A 23858-nucleotide genomic window follows, 5' to 3' on the forward strand; every position below is an offset into this window, starting at 1 on the left:
TAAAAAATAAAAGGGTGGGAGGGATGTGGCTTAGCGGTTAAGCGTCCCTGGGTTCAATCCCCATTACCAAATAAATAAACTCACTCTCCCTTAGGCTACTTCTGGAACTGGCTGCTACAGATATTCCACAAAATGATACATAAGAAGAACTTGTGTAGTGTGTATCAGCGAAAGACTGAAAACGAAAACGGCCCTGAGCAGAGGGCCAGAGTAAATAGTCAGAACATTCACCGGGCGGAACTGGCTCGGCTTTGTAAAGGCGAGGCCGCGCCAGGGGTCGTCCAGGGTGGAGCTCCGGGGCACTGTGACAGCGGGGCGGGACGTGTGTGTCCAGAGTGCTTGCACTTGTGCTTAGACAGGGCAGCGGGCCCGCGCTCGCCCTCACGCAGACAGTCGGGAAAGGCACGGCAACAGCAGTTGCCTCCGCGAGGGACCCTGGAGGCCCGGGTGCGTCCTCCACCGCGTGTGGTTTTAAGGCTCGGTGCCACTCTGGCCGGCTGAGCAGCGCTCCACACCTCGGCGCCGGGCGGGGCCCCGGGGCTCGGTTCCGGAGAGGCTGAGCCGGGGCCCCGGCGCGCACGGCCACCGCCACCGCAGGAAGAGGCCGTCCGCGGGCAGGGGCAGCAGCGGCGGGCCGTGCGGGCGCCGGGGTCCCCGCGGCCGCGGCCGGCCCACTTACTTGTCTGCGCCGCGGGGTGCTCCCGGCTTCTCTGGAAGGGGTACCTGAAGAGCAGCTTATTGCCCCTGCTGCCCGAGCTCACCAGAATCACGCTGATGGGGCTGGTGTTGTCCCCCATGCTGCCTGGGGCGGGGCGGCCCGACAGGACGCGCGGCCAGGACACGCCCCGCGCCCGCCGCCGCTGTTCCCGCGCCGCGCTCGCGAGACTTCCACCAAGTCCCGCGCGGGCGGCCGTGTGCGCAGGCGCGAGTGCCCCGGGGCCGGCGGCACTGCCAGGCGTTTGACCTGGTGCCGGCGACGCAGGTTTCTGCGATGGCAGAGTAGCCCACTGCGGGGGCGGGGGGCGCGATGGCCTAATCCTAGCGACTCAGGAGGATGGCAGGTTTGAGGCCAGCCTGGGCGATTTAGCGAGGCCCTGCCTTAAAAAAAAAAAAAAAATCCAAAGGGCTGGGAATGTAGCTCAGTGGAATAGCGCCCCTGGTTCAGCGCCCAGACCGCGAAGAAAACTAACGCATCTCTTTGGCAGGAAGTTGAAACGTACAACTATAAAATTACCCAGGAACAGTAGTGAACACCTGTAGGCACAGTAGTGAACACCTGTAGGCACAGTAGTGAACACCTGTAGCCCCATCTCCTGGGGAGACCCACGCGGGACTGCTGGAGTCCGGGAGTTTGGGTCCAGTCTGGGCGGCATATCCAAACCCTGTCTCAAAAAATAACAATAAGCAGCCAGAGTGGTGGCACACACCTGTAATCCCAGTGGCTTGGGAGGCTGAGGCAGGAGGATTGCAAGCTCAAAGCCAGCCTCAGCAACCTAGTGAGGCCCTAAGCAACTCAGTAAGACCCTATCTCTAAATAAAATACAAAATTGGGATGGGGATGGTGGTTCAGTAGTTGAGCACTCCTGAGTTCAATCCCCTGTACCAAAAAAAAAAAAAAAAAATGCATTTTTAATTTTTTTCTGAAATTTAAAAAAAGGAAAATAGTGTCTTTCTTTGGTTTTCCCTGAGAGAGAAAATGGTACCAGCTGGTTATTTGCCACTGGCGAGCACTGCCTTCTTTTTCTTGGGGGTTTTGTCCTCTGATGGTGTGAATGAGTTCTTAGCACAGCCTTATCCCATCTCAGGTCTTGATGTAAAAGGAGGCCTGAGGTTCTCCCATGCTTGTCCCCAAAGTCCCTGGAATGGAAAGGAGGGTGCAGGAGCAGGAGGCCTGTGCCTGGGATGATGGCCTGTTGTGGTCATAGGGGCTTTTTGCCAGCCATGTGGCAAGACTATGGCTCAGGCTCCCTCCTCTGATTTCCCTGGTGGTGCTGCTCATTGGGCAGACCCTTGGGGCTCCAGCCCAGCAATCTCTGGACTAGGGGAAGGGCCAGACATGGAGGAGGCCATCATTCCCCCAGTTATCCTCTCAGGGCCTACTTCCTGCCACAACCTTCACAGCACTATGGATGGTTTACTTCAGACTAGTAAATGGCAAAGATACTGGCATTGGTGCCAAATGCAGGAAGATCATGAGCTCCCATCCCACAGAAGTCTAGGGTGCACCCTCCCAGGCTGCCTCCCAGGGCTCAGTACAGGACCCGTGGTGCTTGTTGGAGGGTGCCAGCACCTCCCTGGCAGCCTCACCAGCCCCACACTCATGTACCTCATCAGCTGTTAGAGACCTCATGAGAAACTAATGTGACTCCATTTTTGAGGAACCAGCCTCTACCTCAGAGCAAAGCTTATCCAAGGAAGCGGGCGTTACCCTTGTCCTTGGAAAAACCCACAGAGCTCTCCTAAGCACATACCCACCCAGCTGAGTTGTCTGTAAATAACAGGAGAGGTCTGAGGCACCAGGTGTCCCTGACTCAGTTAGGCTAGTGAGAACCCATAGCAACCCTCCTAGCAACCTCTAATCAGCAAGAGACAGGGAAGATACCTGGAATGCCAGATGACCCCCAAGTAGTTTATGGTGGTTGATAACATGTTGGGAAACCATGTAGTTCAGCACGTACACCCCTTGTGGCCTAAACCAATCAGTTCAAAGGAATTCCCCTCTTGTACTAACCAATCACCCCTACCAAACTTGTTCCCTGCCAGTGAATGTGCTAATCTATGTTAAGAGTTGTTGTTTGACTTTCCCGAGGTATGGAATGATTTGCTGTGTGATGTTGTGACACATAGAGTATCCCCAAAAACCTATAAATCCTCACTGAACAAAGGACTGGGACTCAATCCCTGGGACCGCTGCGTTGGGAACAGTTGTGAGTCCAGGCTCGAGCTTGCAATAAAGACTCTTGTGTGATTGCATCGGATTCGGCTCCTGGAGGTCTATTGGGGTCCCATGAATCTGGCATAACAGTTACAGCTCAGGGCTGGGGATGTGGCTTAAGCGGTAGCGCACCCATCTAGCATGCGCGTGGCCTGGGTTCAGTCCTCAGCACCACATACAAACAAAGATGTTGTGTCTGCCGAAAACTAAGAAATAAAATGTTAAAATTCTCTCTCTCTCTCTCTTTAAAAAAAAAAAAAAAAAACAGTCATAGCTCAGGACAGTGCCCTGGCTTGAGGGGCAGGGACCCCCACTTTGGACTGCAGCTCCTCAACCAGCAAAGGTTTGGAGTAAATGGTTTTGAAATGCAGCCCTTACTCTAAGCTCTCACATTGTTTCCTGGATAAGAAACTGCAAGGCAGTAGGATACACCCTCAGAGTCTTCTCTGCTAAGGATAGACACCTCTAGAAGTCTTCCTTATTTTAAATTTAAATAGTTTTGATAACCTGCTTCAATGAAAGAAACTAGAAAGAAGTGCACTTTTGGAAACTGAAACCCCCAACCTTCCTCCTAGCCTGGGTGCCCCTGGGGTGGGGTAGGAGGCCACTTAGAAGCTGGGCCTTATCAGTCTTTACACTTGGGTTGCCAGAGGGGTAGGTGGGGCAGACAGACATATCTACTACAGTCTTTTTTTTTTTTTTAAAGAGAGAGTGAGAGAGAGGACAGAGCGAGAGAATTTTAACATTTATTTATTTTTTCTTAGTTCTCGGCGGACACAACATCTTTGTTGGTATGTGGTGCTGGTGAGGATCGAACCCGGGCCGCACGCATGCTAGGCGAGCGCGCTACCGCTTGAACCACATCCCCAGCCCTCTACTACAGTCTTTTCCACTGTGGTGTTCCTACCCCACCAGAGAAGAGCTCAACAGTGGCAAGAATAATGTTAAATTCTGTACCATGTCCTGAGCTCCTGCAGTGACAGATGGCCCTTCCTAATGCTGACTATAACCCCCAACATGAAGGTTAAAACAGTGGAGCTGGTACAGAGCAATAGTAACAAAAACAGCATGGTACTGGTACCAAAACAGGCGGGTGGACCAATGGTACAGAATAGAGGACACAGAAACCAATCCACAAAACTACAACTATCTTATATTTGATAAAGGGGCTAAAAGCATGCATTGGAGGAAGGATAGCATCTTCAACAAATGGTGCTGGGAAAACTGGAAATCCATATGCAACAAAATGAAACTGAATCCCCTTCTCTCGCCATGCACAAAAGTTAACTCAAAATGGATCAAGGAGCTTGATATCAAATCAGAGACTCTACGTCTGATAGAAGAAAAAGTTGGCTCTGATCTACATATTGTGGGGTCGGGCTCCAAATTCCTTAATAGGACACCCATAGCACAAGAGTTAATAACAAGAATCAACAAATGGGACTTACTTAAACTAAAAAGTTTTTTTCTCAGCAAAAGAAACAATAAGAGAGGTAAATAGGGAGCCTACATCCTGGGAACAAATTTTTACTCCTCACACTTCAGATAGAGCCCTAATATCCAGAGTATACAAAGAACTCAAAAAATTAGACAATAAGGGCTGGGGATGTGGCTCAAGCGGTAGCGCGCTCGCCTGGTGTGCGTGCGGCCCGGGTTCGATCCTCAGCACCACATACCAACAAAAGATGTTGTGTCCGCCGAGAACTAAGAAAAAATAAATAAATGTTAAAATTCTCTCTCTCTCTCTCTCTGTCCCCCTCACTCTCTCTTTAAAAAAAAAAAAATTAGACAATAAGATAACAAATAACCCAATCAACAAATGGGCCAAGGACCTGAACAGACACTTCTCAGAGGAGAACATACAATCAATCAACAAGTACATGAAAAAATGCTCACCATCTCTAGCAGTCAGAGAAATGCAAATCAAAACCACCCTAAGATACCATCTCACTCCAGTAAGATTGGCAGCCATTATGAAGACAAACAACAACAAGTGCTGGCGAGGATGTGGGGAAAAGGGTATACTTGTACATTGCTGGTGGGACTGCAAATTGGTAAGGCCAATTTGGAAAGCAGTATGGAGATTCCTGGGAAAGCTGGGAATAGAACCACCATTTGACCCAGCTATTGCCCTTCTCGGACTATTCCCTGAAGACCTTAAAAGAGCATGCTACAGGGTTACTGCCACATCGATGTTCATAACAGCACAATTCACAATAGCTAGACTGTGGAACCAACCCAGATGCCCTTCAATAGATGAATGGATTAAAAAATGTGGCATTTATACACAATGGAGTATTACGCAGCACTAAAAAGTGACAAAATCATAGAATTTGCAGGGAAATGGATGGCATTAGGGCAGATTATGCTAAGTGAAGCTAGCCAATCCCTAAAAAACCAATGCCAAATGTCTTCTTTGATATAATGAGAGCAACTAAGAACAGAGCAGGGAGGAAGAGCAGGAGGAAAAGATTAACATTAAACAGAGACATGAGGTGGGAGGGAAAGGGAGAGAAAAGGAAATTGCATGGAAATGGAAGGAGACCCTCATTGTTATACAAAATTACATATAAGAGGTTGTGAGGGGAATGGGAAAAAAAGGAGAGAAATGAATTACAGTAGATGGGGTAGAGAGAGAAGATGGGAGGGGAGGGGAGGGGGGATAGTAGAGGATAGGAAAGGTAGCAGAATACAACACTTACTAATGTGGCATTATGTAAAAATGTGGATGTGTAACAGATGTGATTCTGCAATCTGTATTTGGGGTAAAAATGGGAGTTCATAACCCACTTGAATCTAATGTATGAAACATGATATGTCAAGAGCTTTGTAATGTTTTGAACAACCAATAAAAAATAAAAAAAAAAAAAACAATGGAGCTGGGCTCAGGGTCCCCGGGTTGCATTCTCAGACACTAGTCTAGAGATCTCCATCCTGGGCTTTGACTGACTGGCCAAATGCCCATCTGAGCTTGACCCCAGCTCAGAATGTGCCTGGAGCTTGGAATTCTGCCCAGACCTTAGGTCCCACCAGCCTGGACTCACTGCAGAGACTCCAATTCCTCCCGCCACGGGAAACCAAGGCTGGCCCGGCCCAGACAACATCCTAGGCAAATCAAACTACTGGGCCAGTTCCCTCCTCTGTTGAAACCCTGCACACGTTTCACAGTTTCCCTGAGCCTCTGGTTCCTTATCTTTAAAATTAACTGATAATAAAATAAAGCCCTCCCTCACAGAGTGGTTGTGAAGGTCCAGGGCCCAGTGTGAAGAGAGTCTGGTGACTCCACCGTCCATCCAGAATGAACTGTCACCTCAGACACAAGACCTCAAGAAAAGGCTCTGAGATTCAATATGGTCTACAAGTCCCTGTCTCCTGGGCATCTGGCATTTGTTCAACCATTTTAAAGCTGAACAATTCAGTGGCACTTAGCATATTCACAGTATGATAAACCATCTCCTAGTTATAGTTTAGGTTTTCAATGCCCAAAGGGAATCCCCTGCACTAAGCACGGGCTCTCCACCCCCTTCCCCTGCCCTGAGAAGTACTCATCTACTCTCCGTGGATTTGTCTGTTCTGGGCTTCATATACAAAGAATCATATGACATGTAGTCGCATGTGTCGGGCTCAAGTTTCATCCATGCAGGATTTGCTTTTGTTTGTTTGTTTTTGTATGCATGTGGTTTATTTTGGGGTTGGGGATTTAAACCAGGAACACTTATTACTGAGCTATATCCCCAGCCCTTTTTATTTTTAATTTGTTTTGAGACAAGGTCTTGCTTAGAGCCTCGATAAGTTGCTGAGGCTGGCTTTGAACTCACGATCCTCCTGTCTCAGCCTCTTAAGCCACTGGGATTATAGGCATGCACCACCATACATGACAAGTTTCATCCATGTTGTAGCATCTTATCAATACTTCATTTTTATAGCTGAACAGCATCTCATTTTATAGAAATATCATTACCGTGATGCATTTATCTATTTGTCCATTGATGAACATCTGGGTTGTTTCCAACTTTGGGCTACAGCACATAGAAGAATATAACATCTTTAAACAGGATAAGAGAATCACTAATTTAATGGCACTAATATCACAAATGTGTTCAACCACAATCAGCATAAGAGAGTGGAGGTGGAGCTGTGTGTATTGTAAGGGTTCTATGTTTGGGATCGGGGTCTTTGATGAAGGTCCAGGGCCCAGTGTGAAGAGAGTTTGGTGATTCCACTATCCATCCCGAATGAACTGTCACCTCAGACACAAGACCTCAAGAAAAGGCTCTGAGATACAACGTGGTCTACAAGTCCCTGTCTCCATGCTAGAGTCTTATCAGCCTACACCTTTAATGGCACTAATTTAATTCGTGCCATTAAATTAGTGATTCTCTTATCCTGTTTAAAGATGTCATATTCTTCTACGTGCAGTAGCCCAAAGTTGGAAACAACCTGAATGTTCATCAATAGATAGATAAATGCATCATGATGACTTCATGGATGTGGCATGCTTAGCTGCTAAGAAAGGCCAAACCCTGCACCCCACTAGAAAGGCGAAGATCAAGGGCATGGCAGGTGCTCAAGAACGCAGAGCCAAGGGAACTCCAGCTACTATGAACATCTCCTCGTCAGCTGCTCTGAAGACACCTGGCCCTGTCTTCTGAAGTTGAAAAGACATGAGGTACAACCAAGCAACTCCACTCCTATGCACACACCTCAGAGAACCTGGGTACCAGGCCACATGTGCAAGGATGAAAAAGCAACCCAAAGACACATTCACAGTACAATGGAGTGAAGACAGACCACTACCCTGTGCCTGGTAAATATCACAGACGCTAGTAGGTAAGAAAGGACAGACACAAAAGGGGACATAGCCAGGTGCGATGGCACACATCTGCAATCCCAGCAAGTTGGGAGGCTGAGGCAGGAGGATTGGGAGTTCATTGCCAGCCTCCACAACTTAGCAAGGCCCTAAGCAATTTAGCGAGACCCTGTCTCTAAATAAAATATTAAAAAGGGCTCGAAATGTAGCTCAGTGGTTAAGCACCCCTGGGTTCAATCCCCAGTACCAAAAAAGTGGGAGCACAATGTATCATTTCATTTATGATGGCCAAAGCATTGCACACCCGCGCACACACAGGCACACACAGAAACGGCTGAAGGATTTAGATGCATATGTGAGTGGCTCAAAAGCTATTAAAGCCAGGCATAGTGGAGTACACCTATAATACCAGCAGCTCGAGAGCCTGAGGCAGGAGGATTGCAAGTTTGCAGCCAGCCTGGGCAACTTGGTGAGACCCTGTCACAAAACAAAATAAGAAAAATGTCTGGGGATATAACTCAACAGTGGAGCCCCCTGGTCCATTTTCCAGGGAAAGGAAAGCTGAAGGTTGAGATCACTCTTGGGGAGTGCTGGGGTTGAAGGTGAGCTTCATTAAACTTAAACTGTCATGTGCTATATTCATAATGAAAAAAAAGGGAAAAGGAAATCTTCCCATGATGCTTTGCAGAATTTGGAAGTTTCAAAAACAAATAGCCTCCTGGGGAGTCCTGTCCTTGTGAGAACTCAGGATGGGAAGGGGCACATGATCCCAGGAGGGTGAGAGGAGGCCGAGGGGTCAGTATAGTTGGCAGCCATCATCCGCAGGACAGAGGGCTGCCTTGGAAGCAGGATCCTGGAATCCACCATCATTACCTCCTCTGTGAGGGAGAAGAGCAACCCTGGCCACAAGTATCTAGACACTGCAGTGGAGAGGCCCTCCCAGTTACCTCACTGGGCACTGTCTGTGACTGTCCCTCATGTAGCCAATTTCCTCCCTACCCCCCAGACTTGTCTCCCCTGCTCCATGAATCTCCGTCAGCTGACCTGAAGCTCCTTGTATAGTTTACTCATTCTGTCCTCTCCACCCGTCTATCCATCAGACTCCACATCAAACCTTGGCATCTTCCTCCTCTCTAGGAGTAAAACCTCACCTGTAGCCTTACATAGGCCCAAGTGCCCATGGGGGTCCAGCTGCCAGGCTGAGACACTCCAGGTGAGCATCCTGGGCCAGCTGTGGTCAGCAGCACTTGCCAGGACAGTTAACAAGCAAATGTAAGGGAATGCGAGGTTGGGTACACCCCTGGTAGGTAAGACCCTCCAAGGAGATGGTGGGACAGTATGAAATGTAAGAAAGGCCAGGAAGAATTCTGATTTCTTCACATCCTGCCCAGAACTTATTTCATTTTTAAAATTTTTAAGTATTTATCTTCTGCTTGCTGCAGATGGAACCCAGGGCCCTGCACACACAATACAGGTGCTCTCCCACTGAGCTGACCCCAACACTTGCCTTTTCAATTATGATCATCCTAGCAGGTGTGATGTGGTCTTTGTGATTTTGGTTTACATGTTCCTCATAACTGTTGATGTTGAGCATCTTTTCATGTACTTATTGGCCATCTGTCTTCAGTTTCTGAGCTGGGGATTGAACCCAGGATCTTGCTAAGTATGTGCTACCCACTGAACTTTACCCCAGCCCTGTCTCTACATTTTAAAGACAGCCAGAGAATGGGTTTTGTTTGCTACCTGAGACAGACACTCTCCACCTGAGACAGACCCAGAACAGCTTCCCTCATTGCTGGGTTAACAGGATCCTTGTTTTCTTAGAAGAAACAGAAACCAGAGACAAAGGGGGAAGAGGCTAGTACAGGCATCATGGTGGTGCATTCTGAGCCCCAGTTTGCAATTCTGAAGTGGATAAGGACAGTACGGGACTGAACTTCAAATGCAGGATGAGCTCCTGGGATGGCTGGGCCCCTATCTCTCCTAGATTCTGAGTCAGACTATGGCCACCACCCCCTCTAAGGTCAGCAGGGGGTAGGAGTTGATAGCCCCTCACCCTCAACAGTCCCAGACTGCCCACTGTCACTCTGATAACAGACTCCACCCCCAGAACCCCTTTCCCTCTCCCAACCAATAGCCCAGCCAGACTGGGCCCCTAACTCTGTGCATATAAGGGGCCTCTGGGAAGTAAGCATCACTAGGCTACTCCCAAGTGCACCCAGCTCCATCACAGCCACCGACCCTCATTGCCATGTCTCTGACCAAGAGCGAAAGGGCCATCATCATGTCCATTTGGGACAAGATCTCCATGCAATCTGAGATCATCGGCACTGAGACTCTGGAGAGGTGAGTACCATACAGGGTGGCCTGAGTGACCAGGTCAGAGGCCAGGGAGAGGTGGTAAGGAGAGGTCAGTGAGAAAGGGTGGGTAGCACGAGTTCCTGAGGAAGGGTCACTAGGAGTGTCAATAGGAGACAGTGTGAACTGCGATATGACTCAGTGGTAAAGTGCTTGCAAAAGGACCTAGGTTCAATCCCCAGCACTAAAAAGAAAGAGAGAGAGAGAGAGAGAGAGAGAGAGAGAGAGAGAGAGGAGAGAGAGAGAGAGAAGGGGAGGGAGAGGGAGAGGGAGAGGGAGAGGGAGAGGGAGAGGGAGGGAGGACAAAGATGAAGATGAGCAGCAGTGAGGAGGGGGTTAGAGCCAGCCAGTTGAAGAGGAGGTGGGAGCTGAAGGCAGAGCTGTCTCAGTCCTCAGCAGCTCAAACATCTGTTGAACGAATGAATGAATGAATGAATGATGGACATTGAGGGAGAGGCAGTGTCTTGCCACACTGGAGCCTGGGCAATGGGAAAAATCAGCAATATAGACCTTTTGTTTTATTTTATTTTTGGCACAGGGGATTGAACCCAGGGACACTTAATCATTGAGCCACATCCCCAGCCCTTTTCATGTATAATTTTGAGATAGGGTCTCACAAAATTGCTTAGGACTTAAGTTGCTGAGGCTGGCTTTGAACTCATGATCCTCCTGTCTCAGCCTCCTGAGCCACTGGGATTACTGGCGTGGGCCACCGTGTCAGCAATGTGGATGGTTTTGTATTCATTTCTCAAAACACTGCGTTAAAATGTGATTTTCCTGAGTTTTGATTTGGGGGGCACCCCTGATTTGATCCACTGCAAGTACTGGTTAGTCTCTAGTTTGACGCCTCCCCAGCTCACTCCCCCGACCTTTTGGCAGGCTGTTCGCAAGCTTCCCGCAGGCCAAGACCTACTTCCCGCACTTCGACCTGCACCCAGGGTCGTCACAGCTGCGCACGCACGGCTCCAAGGTGGTGGGCGCCATCGGCGATGCGGTCAAGAACATCGACCACATCGACAGCGCCCTGACCAAGCTGAGCGAGCTGCACGCCTACATCCTGCGCGTGGACCCGGTCAACTTCAAGGTGGGCAAGTGGTCTGGGGTCCCGGTTGGGCGGGCCACGGGGGCGGGACCAAGCGCGGGCGGGGCCTGGACCGGGCACGCCCCGCCTACGTCTACCGGAGCTTCTCTTGCCCCGCAGCTCCTGTCCCACTGTCTGCTGGTTACCCTGGCCGCGCACTTCCCTGCCGAATTTACTGCTGAGACCCACGCCGCCTGGGACAAGTTCCTGTCTATCTTGTCCTCCGTCCTCACTGAGAAATACCGTTGAGCACCGCCGCCGGGACCCTTCCCTTGTCCCTGAGCCCTCCCCCCCGCAACCCCCAATAAATTAGATGAGAATGGAACAACCTGAGTCCTGCATTCTTAGTGGAGGGGAGGAAGGGAGGAGGGGAGACGCTGGGGGATGCGTTGGGGCGGCGTAGGAATGCGGTCGACACTGGGGTCATCCTTGCCTAGAGGACACTCCCAGGGTGGTTTGGGGAAGGTCTTGGCCCAGAGCACCCCAGCACTGGGAGCACAGCATCCCGTGTGATCTCCTTCAGGTCGCACATGCATTTGCGACTCTCCCTGCCTTTCCAAACCGCCAAGAGATTATGGTTTTGCTTCGCCTGGTGGGTGCGGGTCTGCGCTCCTGATGTCCCAACTCCCACCACCCTGGTGGTGGTGGACTTGAAGCCGTTCCCTCTCCCAAGCAGGGATCCGCGTCTCTGTTCCTTTATGCCTCCTCTTCTCCCTACTGGAGGCTCCCTCTGCGGCAGACTTTGCCCTGCGCCAGTTTAGTCCCTCTCTCCGAGAATCTCAAGGCATGGGGGTAGGAGTGGAAGTGGCTACAATTTGGCAGTGCAGGTTTGAACGGACAAGCTGTGTGATCTGCACTTGCCTGAGCTCTCTGAGCCTCATGCATGAGATGGATTCACTAGATCTTTGATATAATTTTTGAGATCATAATGCAGGGTCTATGCCCAACAGGCTCATGAACACCCTACACCCCAGCACTGCATTTCAGACTCTGCAGCTTGCCTTTCCAAGGTTTGTGCTCATCCAAGACTGGTCTCCACACTCCCTGGCCAACTTAGGGAGGGCAAGAATCTTAGGGTCCAGCCTTTGCAGTGTTTCCCAAGCTGAGGATCCCTCTGTGAAGCAGCACAGTGCCAGGCCTGAAGAGGGATGCTGGAAGATGAGCCCTGGCTGTGGCTCTGTTTAGGCCCCCAAGAAGTCAGTGCCGAGGACCAGGGAGGGAAGGGAACTTGGAGGACTTGACCCACCATGGTCAAGCTCTAGGTCCCGGGGGAAGTCTAGTGTGAAAGCAGCTGGTATGCCATTCTGGAAAGGATTGCTTTCTCCTCCCTATCCCAGCAAACAGGTACATCAAATGTGCCCTGGGTCTGGGCCACACCTGGGTGCATTATGAGATTAGAAGGGTCTCAGGAACTCATGCTAAGAATCACAGGATGGGTGAAGTTGCAGTGCAGAAAGCCAGGTCCCTAAAGTAGCATGGAAATACAGCTAGGACCCACCCACCCCTATGCCCCTCCCATATGGGCATCTCCTAGTGGGGTTGCCAGCCAGTGAACTTAGCCCTGGGACATGACCCTGCACTAGGCTATAAAAGCTCTGAGTTCTAGCAGAGCATAGAAGGGCACACCTGTGATCCACATGACTTGGGAGGCTGAGACAAGAGGATCACAAGTGCAAAACCTGCCTCAGCAACTGAGCAAAGTCCTAAGCAACTTAGCAAGACCCTGTCTCTAAATAAAAATACAAATAGGGCTGGGGATATGGCTCAGTGGTTGAGTGTCCCTGAGTGTAATCCTCAGTACCAAAAAGAAGAGAGAGAACCCAGTATTGCACTGTCTCCTGCTAACAAGGCCAACTCAGAGCTGTCTGGGACAAGGTTGGCAGCCATAGTACAAGCATGGTGTGCATACCCTAGAGAATTGAGGACCCTTCTCCCATCGAGCCTCAAGTGCAATGCCTGCCCCATTGCCAACTCCTAACTGTCTGGCTGTACTTCTCTGACCCCAACTCACATACCGCTTCAACCCACAGGTTGCTAAGGATCCTCCCACCACCAAGACCTGCTTCCTCCAATTTGATCTATCCCATGGCTCTGCCCAGGTCAAGGCCTAGGTGAGATGGTGGCCAAAATGCTGACTAACACACAGGCCACATAGATGACCTGGAGTTGGCCCTAAGTGATCTGAGGGATGTGCATGTCCACCAGCTGTGTGTGGATCTGGTCAACCTCAATGTGACCACTAGGATGTGATCTGGCAGCCACAGCCAGCCTTGTCACAGGACAGAGAACTCATGGTTCAAGAAGGTGGTGCGTGGATGTCTGTGGCCTTCAGTCTCTACCACTGCCACAGTCTCTACCACCACTAATGGCACTTTCTCCACAGCTCCTGAACCACTGCCTGCTGGTGACCATGGCAACTCACCACCTGGAAGAATTCACCCCTGTGTGGATGCTGCTCAGATGATGCACATCCAGCCTGTGAAAAGCCTAGGATCAGGGGAGGTGGTGTGGGCTGGCCTTTGCCAGTGCTCACAGGAGCCCAGCCAATAGCTAGGATGCTTGAACATTTGAGATGGCATTGAGCTCATGCACAGCAAATGCCAGCAACCATCCACCCCAACTGGCAGGCTGCTGCCAAGGAGATGGTGGAGAGCTGGGAAAAGAACCTCTGACCTGCGGGTCCTGTGTGGGTGAGGCCCGGCTGCCCAGGTCTGGCTGCTCACTCACCTGGTGCCAGCCAATAAATGTAGCTGGGCAGGGTGGGTCCCAAACACCCGGGCCATAAAAGCACGGCATTCTGTTGGTCCAGCACGCTTCTGGTTCTGACACGGACTCAGAAAGAAATCACCATGGTGCTGTCTCCTGCTGACAAGACCAACGTCAAGGCTGTTTGGGACAAGATTGGCACTAGTGGTGCTGCGTATGGCACAGAGGCCCTGGACAGGTGAGTGCTCTCCTCTGCCCTGCTAGGTCCCGGGGTGCAACCCTGCCCAGTGACCAGCTGGCACCCTACCTGTTATGCCCCCACCCTCCTTGACTTCCCCCACCCACCACTTTCTCATTGCAGGATGTTCCTGTCCTTCCCCACCACCAAGACCTACTTCTCCCACTTTGATCTGAGCCCTGGCTCCACCCAGATCCAGGGCCATGCAAGAAGGTGGCTGATGTTCTAGCCCATGCTGCAGCCCATATCGATGAGCTGACTGGCGCCCTGTCCTCCCTGAGCGATCTGCATGCACACAAGCTGCGTGTGGACCTGCTCAACTTCAAGGTAAGTGCTAGCACTGGGCTGGGCCAGGAGGGACAGATGGAGGGCTCAGGTGGCAGGGCACAGAACCTCACCTTTAGGTGAGGCCCAGATGCCAGTGGCCTCTACCACCACGGATAGCCTTTCCTCTCTCCACAGCTCTTGAGCCACGCCCTGCTGGTGACCCTCGCTGCTAATCAACCAGAGGAATTCAACCCTGCGGTACATGCCTCCCTGGACGAGTTCTTGGCCTCTGTGAGCACCGTGCTGACCTCCAAATACTGTTAAGCTAGAAACTTGATGGCCACACCCATCCATGCCAGCCTTGCCTCCCGGCCAGGCCTCCTCCCCTCCTGGCACCTGCACCTCTTGGCCTTTGAATAAAGTCTGAGCTGGTTGCAGCCTGTGTGCCTTGGTTCTCTGTGTCTGCTGCATGCCAAGGTTGAGGTGGTCCTACTTATCTTGGACCAAGGACCCTTATGGGGAGGGGAGGGGTGCTAAGTTGGACCTACTCCAGAGAAGGCACTGAACCACGCCCCAGTCCTAAAAAGCGCCAGACCTCCCAGGGTCCCTCAGAGGGGACAGGGGAGGAGACTCCTACTGTCCACACCCTTTTCTGGGCTGACCGATCCCCGTTAAACATACAACCTAGGCCAAACCCAAAGGAGCTGGCCTCAATGCACATGCCTGTAATCTGGAAGTTACTCTGGAGGCTGAGGCAGGAGGAGTATTGCAAGTTTGAGGCCAGGGTGAGCAACATGGCAGGACCTTGTCTCAAAACACACATGCAAACAAAAATAGGCTTCTCTGGATGCAAAAGCAGGTGCAGGAAAATCTGACTCCCACCAGAGGGTAGGTGTGCTAAAGTGAGTGTGCTGTTCCCAGCTGCCCTACCTCTGTCACAGTGACCCTCAGAGAGCAGGTCCACAGTCAGGCAAGGAGAGGGTGGGCTGACTGGAGCAGACAGGGTGCCCTCAGGGAGCTTACCACCCGCAGAGCAGAGTGTTGCTCCCTCCCTGCAAATCCTGAGGCACAGTGACAGATCAGGTGTCCCCAGCCCAGTGCCCCCCTACGCCCTGGCTCACTGTCACACATTCTCTGGCCCTGAGGCACTGAGCCATCCTGGGATCTCCCTGAGGATCTGCCCCTCCTGTTGTTGGCTGAGGTCAGGGATGCCCCTGGCCCAGATGCGGCATCTCAGGCTCCACCCTGGGATCCTGAACACCATGCCTGGCTTCACTGCCCCAGGGCCTTCAGGCCAACTGCCAAAGTGAGCCTGCTCACACTGCACTGGGCAGAACCAGGAGGAGAGCAAGGACCCCATTCACCACTTTCTGGTCATGGGCCTCTGGGAACTGCTGGGGTGGCCCCTTTTTCCTCTCTCCCATTCACTCCTCTGCCTCTTAGCCAACCCATTTTTATTCAAACCTTGAAAGTGCTCAAGGAATAAACTGACATCCATCAATGCTTTCTCTCTCCCTCTCTCTCACACCCCCGCCCACCCTCCCGCTGCAGCCACACACACAACATATACACACACTTTTTTGCATTATCCAAAGCAGGAAACTAGACCCTCTACCCTGTCTCCCTACCTCATAGAAATCAAAGTGAACATCTGGGGACTGAGTTAGGTGGCTTCCATCTGTACCAAGAGGACACTGGTATGGCTGATCCCTCATGTACCTTCCTTTCTTTCTCTTTTTTTTCTCTCTTTCTCTCTCTCTCTCTCTCTTTCTTTCTTTCTTTTTCTATAGGGTCTCCTAGTTTTCCCAGGATGGCCTTGAATTCCTGGGCTCAAGAGATGCTCCTGACTCAGCCTCCCAAGTATCTGGGAATGCAGACATTCGTCATAAAGCCCAGCTTCATTCCAGTTTGCTGATCATTTCTCTTAACGTTCTATAAATATTTTTGTCACCTGTTCTCATAGTCATTTTTATTTTATTTTGGGGTTTAAATTTTTTTTTCAGTTGTACATGGACACAGACCTTTATTTTATTCATTTATTATTATTTTTTTTAATGTGGTGCTGAGGATAGAACCCAGTGCCTCACACATGCTAGGCAAGCGCTCTACCACTGAGCCACAATCCCAGTTCCTAGTTTTTTCTTTCTTTGCAATACTGGGAATTGAACTCAGGAGTGCTCTGCCATGGAGCTACATCCTCAGCCTTTTTAAAAAATTTGAGACAGGGTCTTACTCAGGGACCCAGGCTGGACTCTAACTTGTGATCTCCCTACTTCAGTCTCCAAGGTAGCTAGGATTATAGACATGTCCCATGGTGCCTGGTATCTTTTTTTCTGTCTCAGGACTGGGAATCAGACCCAGGGACTCACCCATGCTGAGCACAAACTACCACAGAGCTCTATCCCAGCCCTTTTACTTTCTGCTTGGTGGGGTTTTTGTTGATGGTTTGTTTCGGTTATGAGATGGGGTCTCACTGTGTTTCTGAGGCTGCTCTCAAACTCCTGGGATCGAGTGATCTTCCCATCTCAGTTCCATCCCCCTGAATAGCTGAGACTACAAGCATATGCCACCACAACTGGCCCCCAGCCCTCTTTCTTATTTACACACGAGGGCTCTTTCCACATGAAGAATGTAAGTCAGGTCCGATGCGGTGGCACACATCTGGAAATCCCAGCTGCTTGGGAGGATGAGGTAGGAAGATCACAGTTTGAGGCCAGCCTGGCCAACTTAGTGAGACCCTATCTCAAAGGAACAGATAAAATGGGATGTAGCTCAGTGGTAGAGCACCTGGGTTCAATCCCCCGTGCTGCCAAATGAATAAATAAAAATAAAACATGCAAAATGTGCAAAAGAATGCAAGTCTGACAGCTACTCTGATACCTGAAGTCAGAGGATTGCTTGAGCTGGGGATTTGTGACCACCCTGGGCAACATAGAAAGACCTTGTCTCAAAGAGAGAGACACAGAGAGAATATGTTCAGTCTTTGGCTGAAATATGTTCCACAGACTAAGACTTGTCTTAAAGGGCTCATGTAGGGCTGGGCTTGGTGGCACCCATCTATAATCTCAGCTACTTAGGAGGTTGAGGCAGGAGAATGCCAAGTTTGAATCCAGCATCAGCAAGTTAGGGGGACCCTGTCTCAGAATAACAACTAAAAATGGCTAGAGATGTCCCATCTGAACAGCTGGGCTTTCACTGTGAACAAGAACCTAGGATTTTAGGGAAGGGACTAGCACAGCAGTGGGCAGAAGGGTACCACCCAGGCCACTTCAGAACAAGTTCTTCCTTCGGACCCAGGGCAAGACACATGGGTGAACTCACATCCCCTCTGCTCCTCAGTACCCTCCATCCACCACAAGCCCAAGGGACCATCACTTGTCACCAGCAAAGGGACGAGGGCAGCACCTGCTGGCACTCCAGTCCCTCTCACTGCTTCAGGGAGGTCCCTCTGTCTTCAGTCTAAAGCCTCTAGCCAGTCTCCCCACCGGCTCCCCCACCTCTGCTCCATAGCCACAGGGACCTCCTCTCCCTGCCCCTGGAGGCAAGCCTCTGCCTTCTCCTCCCAAGCCCACCTTCCAGACTAGCCTCCACCAGGAAGCCTATCCTGACCCTCAGGCTAAACTAGGTTTCCTCAGTGCCCTTCCCAAGGTGTGAAAGTGGACGTGTACTTCTGTGACGACAGTGCAGATGACAGTGCAGGTTCCGGACAAGCCAGATGCTCAGGTCTTGCTCAGCCTGCACCTGTGCTTATCACTCTAACCCCACTTAAAGCAAGTCTGGCACCATCTGGACAGCTGGGCTGTCACTGTGAAGAACCACTAGTCCATTGGGGCAGAGGCTGTCATTCACCCAGCTGCCCAGGGGCTGGGCAAAGGAGAGCCCCCACTGAGAGTCCATGACCTGGGGATGCAGCCACCCCACCAGCTAAGGGAGCTGGAGCCTGGTGCGCCCTACTCAAGCGCTGCCAGTTTCGTGCATGGGTGCATCTTCTTTCCTTGTGCCTGTCAGTCAGACGCAATGACTGTCTGTGGAAGGAAAGGGGGCTGCTGAGGGCTGTTGCAGGGATGGCCGGCAGAGCACCTTTGAGGGGACACCTCTCTCTGTCCCGACTGGGAAAAGCTTCTCTTGCTTCCCAATTCACCTCTTATCCTGCTCAAGAGAGGCACATCTGTCAAGTCAGAGTGGGTTGTGTGGGCTGGCTGTTGCCGGTGCTCACAGGAGTCCAGCCTACGGCTAGGATACTCGGTGATCCGAAATGGCGCTGCAAGAATCCCCCACTGGCAGCTGGGGCCTAGCATGCGGCTTCCAAGAGGGCGGCGGGGAGTGGGGGAAAGAATGCCCGTTGGTCCCAGTGCGGGTGAGACCCAGCTGGCTGGACGCGCCAGTCTGCCCCCTGCTGGCCAGCCCTGGCTGCTCACTCACCCAGTGCCAGCCAATAAGCGAGGCTGGGCTGGGCGGGTCCCAAACACCCGGGCCATAAAAGCGCTGCGCTCTGTTGGTCCAGCACGCTTCTGGTTCTGACACGGACTCAGAAAGAAATCACCATGGTGCTCTCTCCTGCTGACAAGAACAACGTCAAGGCTTGCTGGGAGAAGATTGGCGGCCATGGTGCTGCATATGGTGCCGAGGCCCTGGAGAGGTGAGCGCCCTTCTCTGCCCTGCTTGGTCCCTGGGGTTCAACACCCGTCCCAGTGACCGGCTGACACCCTATCTGTTATGCCCTCATCCTCCTCAACTTCGCTCACCCGCTGTTTTTTCCTTGCAGGATGTTCCTGTCCTTCCCCACCACCAAGACCTACTTCCCCCACTTTGACCTGAGCCACGGCTCCGCACAGGTCCAGGGCCATGGCAAGAAGGTGGCTGATGCTCTGGCCAATGCCGCGGCCCACGTTGATGACTTGCCTGGCGCCTTGTCCACTCTGAGCGATCTGCACGCACACAAGTTGCGTGTGGACCCCGTCAACTTCAAGGTGAGCGCTGGGGCCGGGAAAGGCCGGGAGGGACGGGTGGAGGGTGCAGGTGGCAATGTGGCAGGGCAGAGAACCCCACAGTTAGGTGGAACACAGATGGCAGTGCCACTGACGGCCCTTCCTCTCTCTACAGCTCCTGAGCCACTGCCTGCTGGTGACCCTGGCTGCTCACCACCCGGCCGAATTCACCCCTGCTGTGCATGCCTCCCTGGACAAGTTTTTGGCCTCTGTGAGCACCGTGCTGACCTCCAAATACCGTTAAGTTGGAGCTCCCACAGGCCATGCCCATCCATGCCTGTCAGGCCTCCTGGCCAGTTCCTCCTCCCCTCCTTGCACCTGCACCTCTTGGTCTTTGAATAAAGTCTGAATGTGCGGCAGCCTGTGTGCCCTGGATTCTCTGTGTCCACCTAGATCCCAAGGTTGGGGGTTGGTGGCTGGTGGCTTCTTGGGAACACATCATTTACCTGGTTCAAAGACCTCTACATATCTGGAGAGGACAAGAAAAGTCAAAGGAGGGAGGGACAGAAAGAATCTGGATTTGGAACCAGTACTGGTGGCTGCCCAGGATTTGCTGGACACCCCTCTACCCAGCAGAGCTGTGCTGTAGTTCCTCCCAGCATTTCATTCCAGGGCCTTTAAGATTCCACACAAGTTTGCTGCAATACTTACTCTCTTTGCTCCTCCTCTTCACATTTTATCACACATGCACACACAATTACACTCACATGGCCCAGCAAGCTGGGCAATGTGGTACATACTGATAATTCCAGCTATCCAGCAGGCGGGTGCAGGAGGACTCTAAGTTGGAGGACAGACTGAGCAATTTAGCAAGAATCTGCCTCAAAACAAATAAACAAAAATGGCTGGGAGTTAGGCTTAGAGCACTTGCCTAACATGGGGTTGAGAGAAATTGGCCCAGCTCTCCCAGGGACCCTCCCAGAGAAGGGTGGTGTTGAGGAAGCCACACTTCCTCAGAGTAACACTGAATCCTCTCCCTTCAGAGATCAGTCTCCCTAAAACCCCCAAATTCTCTACACAGTTCTGATAAGTTTAAGGGTGAGCAGGAATTGTAGATACCATACCATTTTCTGGAACTATCAACCCAGGATGTCAATTCTATGAATACTGTAGTCCTGGGGCCATGAGAGTCAGGAGACTCAACCTCTGGGCCCAGCCCAATGTTCACTCAGCTGCCCCATGTCACTGGGTTCTCCTGTCCAAGTGGAGCAGTAGAAAGAAGATCCAGAGCTAGGGAGACCTGGCTGACCCACCCCACATACTTCCTCCTAGCAGAGCATGTCCAGGGCATGGGTATCAGAGGGAAGGCTTGAGGGCCATCTGGCCCCAGCCCTCCACTTAAAAACACTGTTCATGGGGCTGAGATTGTGGCTCAGTGGTAGAGCCCTTGTCTAGCATGTGTGAGGCACTGGGTTTGATCCTTAGCACCACATAAAAATAAATAAAATCAAGGTATTATGTCCATCTACAACTAAAAAACAAAACAAAACAAAAACAAACAAACAAACAAAAAACCCCTCTGTTCTTTCTGCCCTAAGCTCAAGACTCATCCTTACTATGCCCTTTGGCTCAGTAGAGTTCCAGGTAGGAGCCATCTTTGTTTTTGTTTTTCGTACTAGGGTTTGAGCGCAGGAGTGCTCAACCACTGAGCCATATCTCCAGTCCTATTTTGTATTTTATTTAGAGACAGGGTCTGAGTTGTTTATCGCCTTGCTTTTGCTGAGGCTGATCTTCCTGCCTTGGCCTCCCGAGCCCCTAGGATTACAGGCATGCCCCACTGCACTGGATGATGGATGGGCCCAGGCACAGCTCCATCTTTGATATTTTGTTTTATCATGGAGGCCTCAGCTATGGTGGAAACACATCAAATGCACATCAGTGGACACATGTGCACACAAAATGTGGCTTAAAATTCAGGCATAAAAAGAAATGAAACTTGCAGGATGTGGACAAATCATGATGAAAACATTATGCTGAGTGGAAGAAGCCAGACCCTGAAGACTACATATCATATAATCTCATTTATATGATATGTAAATCATATGATATGTAAAATATGATATATAAATTCCAGTTATTTGGGAGGCTGAGGAAGAAGGATCACAAGTTCTAAGCCAACCTGGGTAACTTATTTTCAAAATAAAAAAATATAAGGGCTGGGAATGTAGTTCAGTGGTAAAGCACCATTGTGTTGAATAAGGAGGAGGAGGAGAACAAGGAAGGGAGAGGAAGGGGAGGGAGAAGGCCAGCCAGCCTGTAAGCAGAATAAGCAGGTCTGTGGGGGAAAGAAGAAGATTGGTGGTAACCAGGAGCAAAAAGAAGGGGATTGGGCAGTTACTGCTAATGGCTGAGTTTTTGTTTAGCATGATGAAAAAGCTCTGAAACTAGACATTAGTGATGGCTGCACAATTCTGTGAATGTTCTAAATGTCACTGAATTATACACTGTTAAGATAGATTTAATGGTAAATTATGTGGAATCTAATTTTGGGGGGAGGGGAGAGACTTCAGATTGAATCTAGGAGTGCTCTCTACCATTGAGCTACATTCCCTGTCTTTTTTTACTCTTTGTTTTGAGACAGAGACTTGCTGAGTTGCTCAGGCTAACCTCAATTCAATTCCCAGTAATGCATTAAAAATATTTAAAAAGGTGTGATGTGTGTTGGTGCTGAGGTTGTAGCTCAGTGGCAGAGTACTTGTCTAGTATGTGTGAGGCACTGGGTTTGATCCTCAGCACCACATATAAATAAATAAAAAATAAAGGTACATCAACAAATAAAAAATATTTAGGGGGGAAAAAGGTGTGATATGGAATCTGGCAGAATATGCTGAATATTCACAATTATTATTTGGACACAAACCAGGCACCTAATAAATGTTCATTGTTCTGAAAGGAACATTTACTATGAGCCAGGCACTTGGCATTTGCTATCCATTTAATTCTCATGACAAAGCTAAGAAACGACTTATCCTCATTTCATACAATAAATTAGTAGACAGACTGAGGAAGGTGTCCCAATAGATACGGGAGGTAGGGGACACGCCAAAACACAGGCTGAAACTCAGTGTTATCTGGGCATTACCTTCCATGTAGCAAACCCTTTAACGTATGGGGCCTCGGGGTTCAGGGAGACTGAGGGTAGCAGTCTGAGCACAGTGGAGTCCCTCTGAGACCTGGGACCACAGGTCAGCGCGAACGCTCAAGGCGCCCCCTGGAGGCCACGCAGAAGTCCTCCAAAGGCGCCGGCGCGGGCGCAGAGCGCTTGGCGGGAGAGTCGGCATGGCGCTGTCAGCCAGGGACCGGGCGATGGTGCGCGCGCTGTGGAAAAAGCTGGGTGACAACGTTGGCGTCTACACGACCGAAGCCCTGGAGAGGTACGTACCTACCCGCTGCTCGAGACGCGCACCTACCCGCTGCTCGAGACGCGCACCTACCCGCTGCTCGGCCCGCTTCGGAGACGCGCACCCACCCTCCGTTCCCCGCAGGACCTTCCTGTCCTTCCCTGGCACCAAAACGTACTTCCCCCATTTGGACCTGAGCCCCGGCTCCGCCCAAGTTAAAGCCCACGGCCAAAAGGTGGCTGCCGCGCTGACCCTTGCCGTAGATCAGCTGGACGACCTGCCGGGCGCCTTGGCCTCTCTGAGCGACCTGCACGCACACAAGCTGCGTGTGGACCCAGCCAACTTCCAGGTGAGCGTGCAGGCCAGGCCGGACCCAGCGTCGCCGGGGAAGGGGTCCCACCAGGGAAGGGTGTGGATGATGGATGGGCCTAGGCACAGCTCCATCTGCCTGCAGCTCCTGTGCCACTGTCTGCTGGTGACCCTGGCCCGGCACTATCCCGGAGACTTCAGCCCCACCATGCAGGCCTCGCTAGACAAGTTTCTAAGCCATGTGACCTCCACGTTGGTCTCCAAATATCGCTGAAATCCGGTGGGTCATCTGGGGGCCTCCAGGAGTTCCCTTTCCCGAGGACCCCGCCTTGAATAAAGTCCCCCAGAACGCTTCCTGGAATATATGTCCTTTAGACACAGGGATGGATGAGCAAGACTCGTCCTTTTAAAGTGGGGGCGAGAGTCTGAGGCATAGGGTCTCACAGCCCTCAAGTGGTAAGGGCTGCAGAGGCGGCAGCAGCTCCTCAGGTCGCTGGCTCCCTCCTGACACTCCTCGGCTGCAGGCCCCTCACCCACCAACCCAGCCTAGGAGAAAACCAGGCACAGCCCCCACCCCTACCTCCAACAGAGGCAGAAGCTCTGCAGGGGTGGTGTCAGTTCCTGAGGGGAGGCTTGTGAAAGTCAGATGTTACCTGACTCAGGACCAGGTGGAAGGAGGAAAGTCCAGCCCCAGCACCCAGTCAGGTGTGTGTGGGGGTCCACACTGGAATCATGCCTTCATCTAGTCTCCAAAGAGAGGAAAGGTAGGGTTTATTTTTCCATATAAAATCAACCATGGTAACTAAAGAAACTTTGGGAAGTAAT

General features: G+C 51.3%; 4 protein-coding genes and 1 pseudogene across 13 annotated transcripts in view; 4 read left to right on the forward strand and 1 right to left on the reverse strand.

Annotated features, from left to right (window-relative positions):
* Nprl3 (NPR3 like, GATOR1 complex subunit) overlaps positions 1 to 894 on the reverse strand; it is a 35488-nt gene extending 34594 nt beyond the window's left edge. For 2 of the 9 annotated variants that reach the window (XM_021725408.3, XM_078024363.1), the window contains exon 1: positions 762 to 894. In XM_021725408.3, the coding sequence (XP_021581083.1) occupies positions 762 to 797 (36 nt within the window). In that variant the 5' untranslated portion in view covers positions 798 to 894. Of the gene's footprint in view, positions 1 to 679 lie in introns of all 9 variants that reach the window. The other 7 variants (XM_078024358.1, XM_040278464.2, XM_078024359.1 and 4 more) reach the window with 7 other exon arrangements.
* Positions 895 to 9924: 9030 nt separating this feature from the next.
* LOC101956742 (hemoglobin subunit zeta) lies at positions 9925 to 11496 on the forward strand. Its single transcript, XM_005323672.3, has 3 exons — positions 9925 to 10091; positions 10983 to 11187; positions 11305 to 11496. Exons 1-3 carry the CDS (start codon positions 9997 to 9999, stop codon positions 11431 to 11433), a joined length of 429 nt encoding a protein of 142 aa, XP_005323729.2. The 5' UTR covers positions 9925 to 9996; the 3' UTR covers positions 11434 to 11496.
* A 2243-nt stretch (positions 11497 to 13739) lies between these two features.
* LOC101956446 (hemoglobin subunit alpha-like) lies at positions 13740 to 14829 on the forward strand (annotated as a pseudogene). Its single transcript, XR_013427065.1, has 3 exons — positions 13740 to 14128; positions 14252 to 14455; positions 14591 to 14829. The product of XR_013427065.1 is annotated as a hemoglobin subunit alpha-like (transcript).
* Positions 14830 to 18939: 4110 nt separating this feature from the next.
* On the forward strand, positions 18940 to 19627 carry Hba1 (hemoglobin subunit alpha 1). The gene is given in 3 exon segments (NM_001312682.1): positions 18940 to 19034; positions 19161 to 19365; positions 19499 to 19627. Coding segments are annotated over 3 exon segments (429 nt in total).
* A 2882-nt stretch (positions 19628 to 22509) lies between these two features.
* On the forward strand, positions 22510 to 23386 carry Hbq1 (hemoglobin subunit theta 1). Its single transcript, XM_005323670.4, has 3 exons — positions 22510 to 22757; positions 22869 to 23073; positions 23179 to 23386. The coding sequence occupies exons 1-3, from the start codon at positions 22663 to 22665 to the stop codon at positions 23305 to 23307; spliced, it is 429 nt and encodes a 142-aa protein (XP_005323727.1). The 5' UTR covers positions 22510 to 22662; the 3' UTR covers positions 23308 to 23386.
* Positions 23387 to 23858: the final 472 nt, after the last annotated feature.

This window comes from Ictidomys tridecemlineatus, chromosome 10, assembly GCF_052094955.1.
Source record: "Ictidomys tridecemlineatus isolate mIctTri1 chromosome 10, mIctTri1.hap1, whole genome shotgun sequence".
Taxonomy (NCBI): Eukaryota; Metazoa; Chordata; class Mammalia; order Rodentia; family Sciuridae; genus Ictidomys; species Ictidomys tridecemlineatus.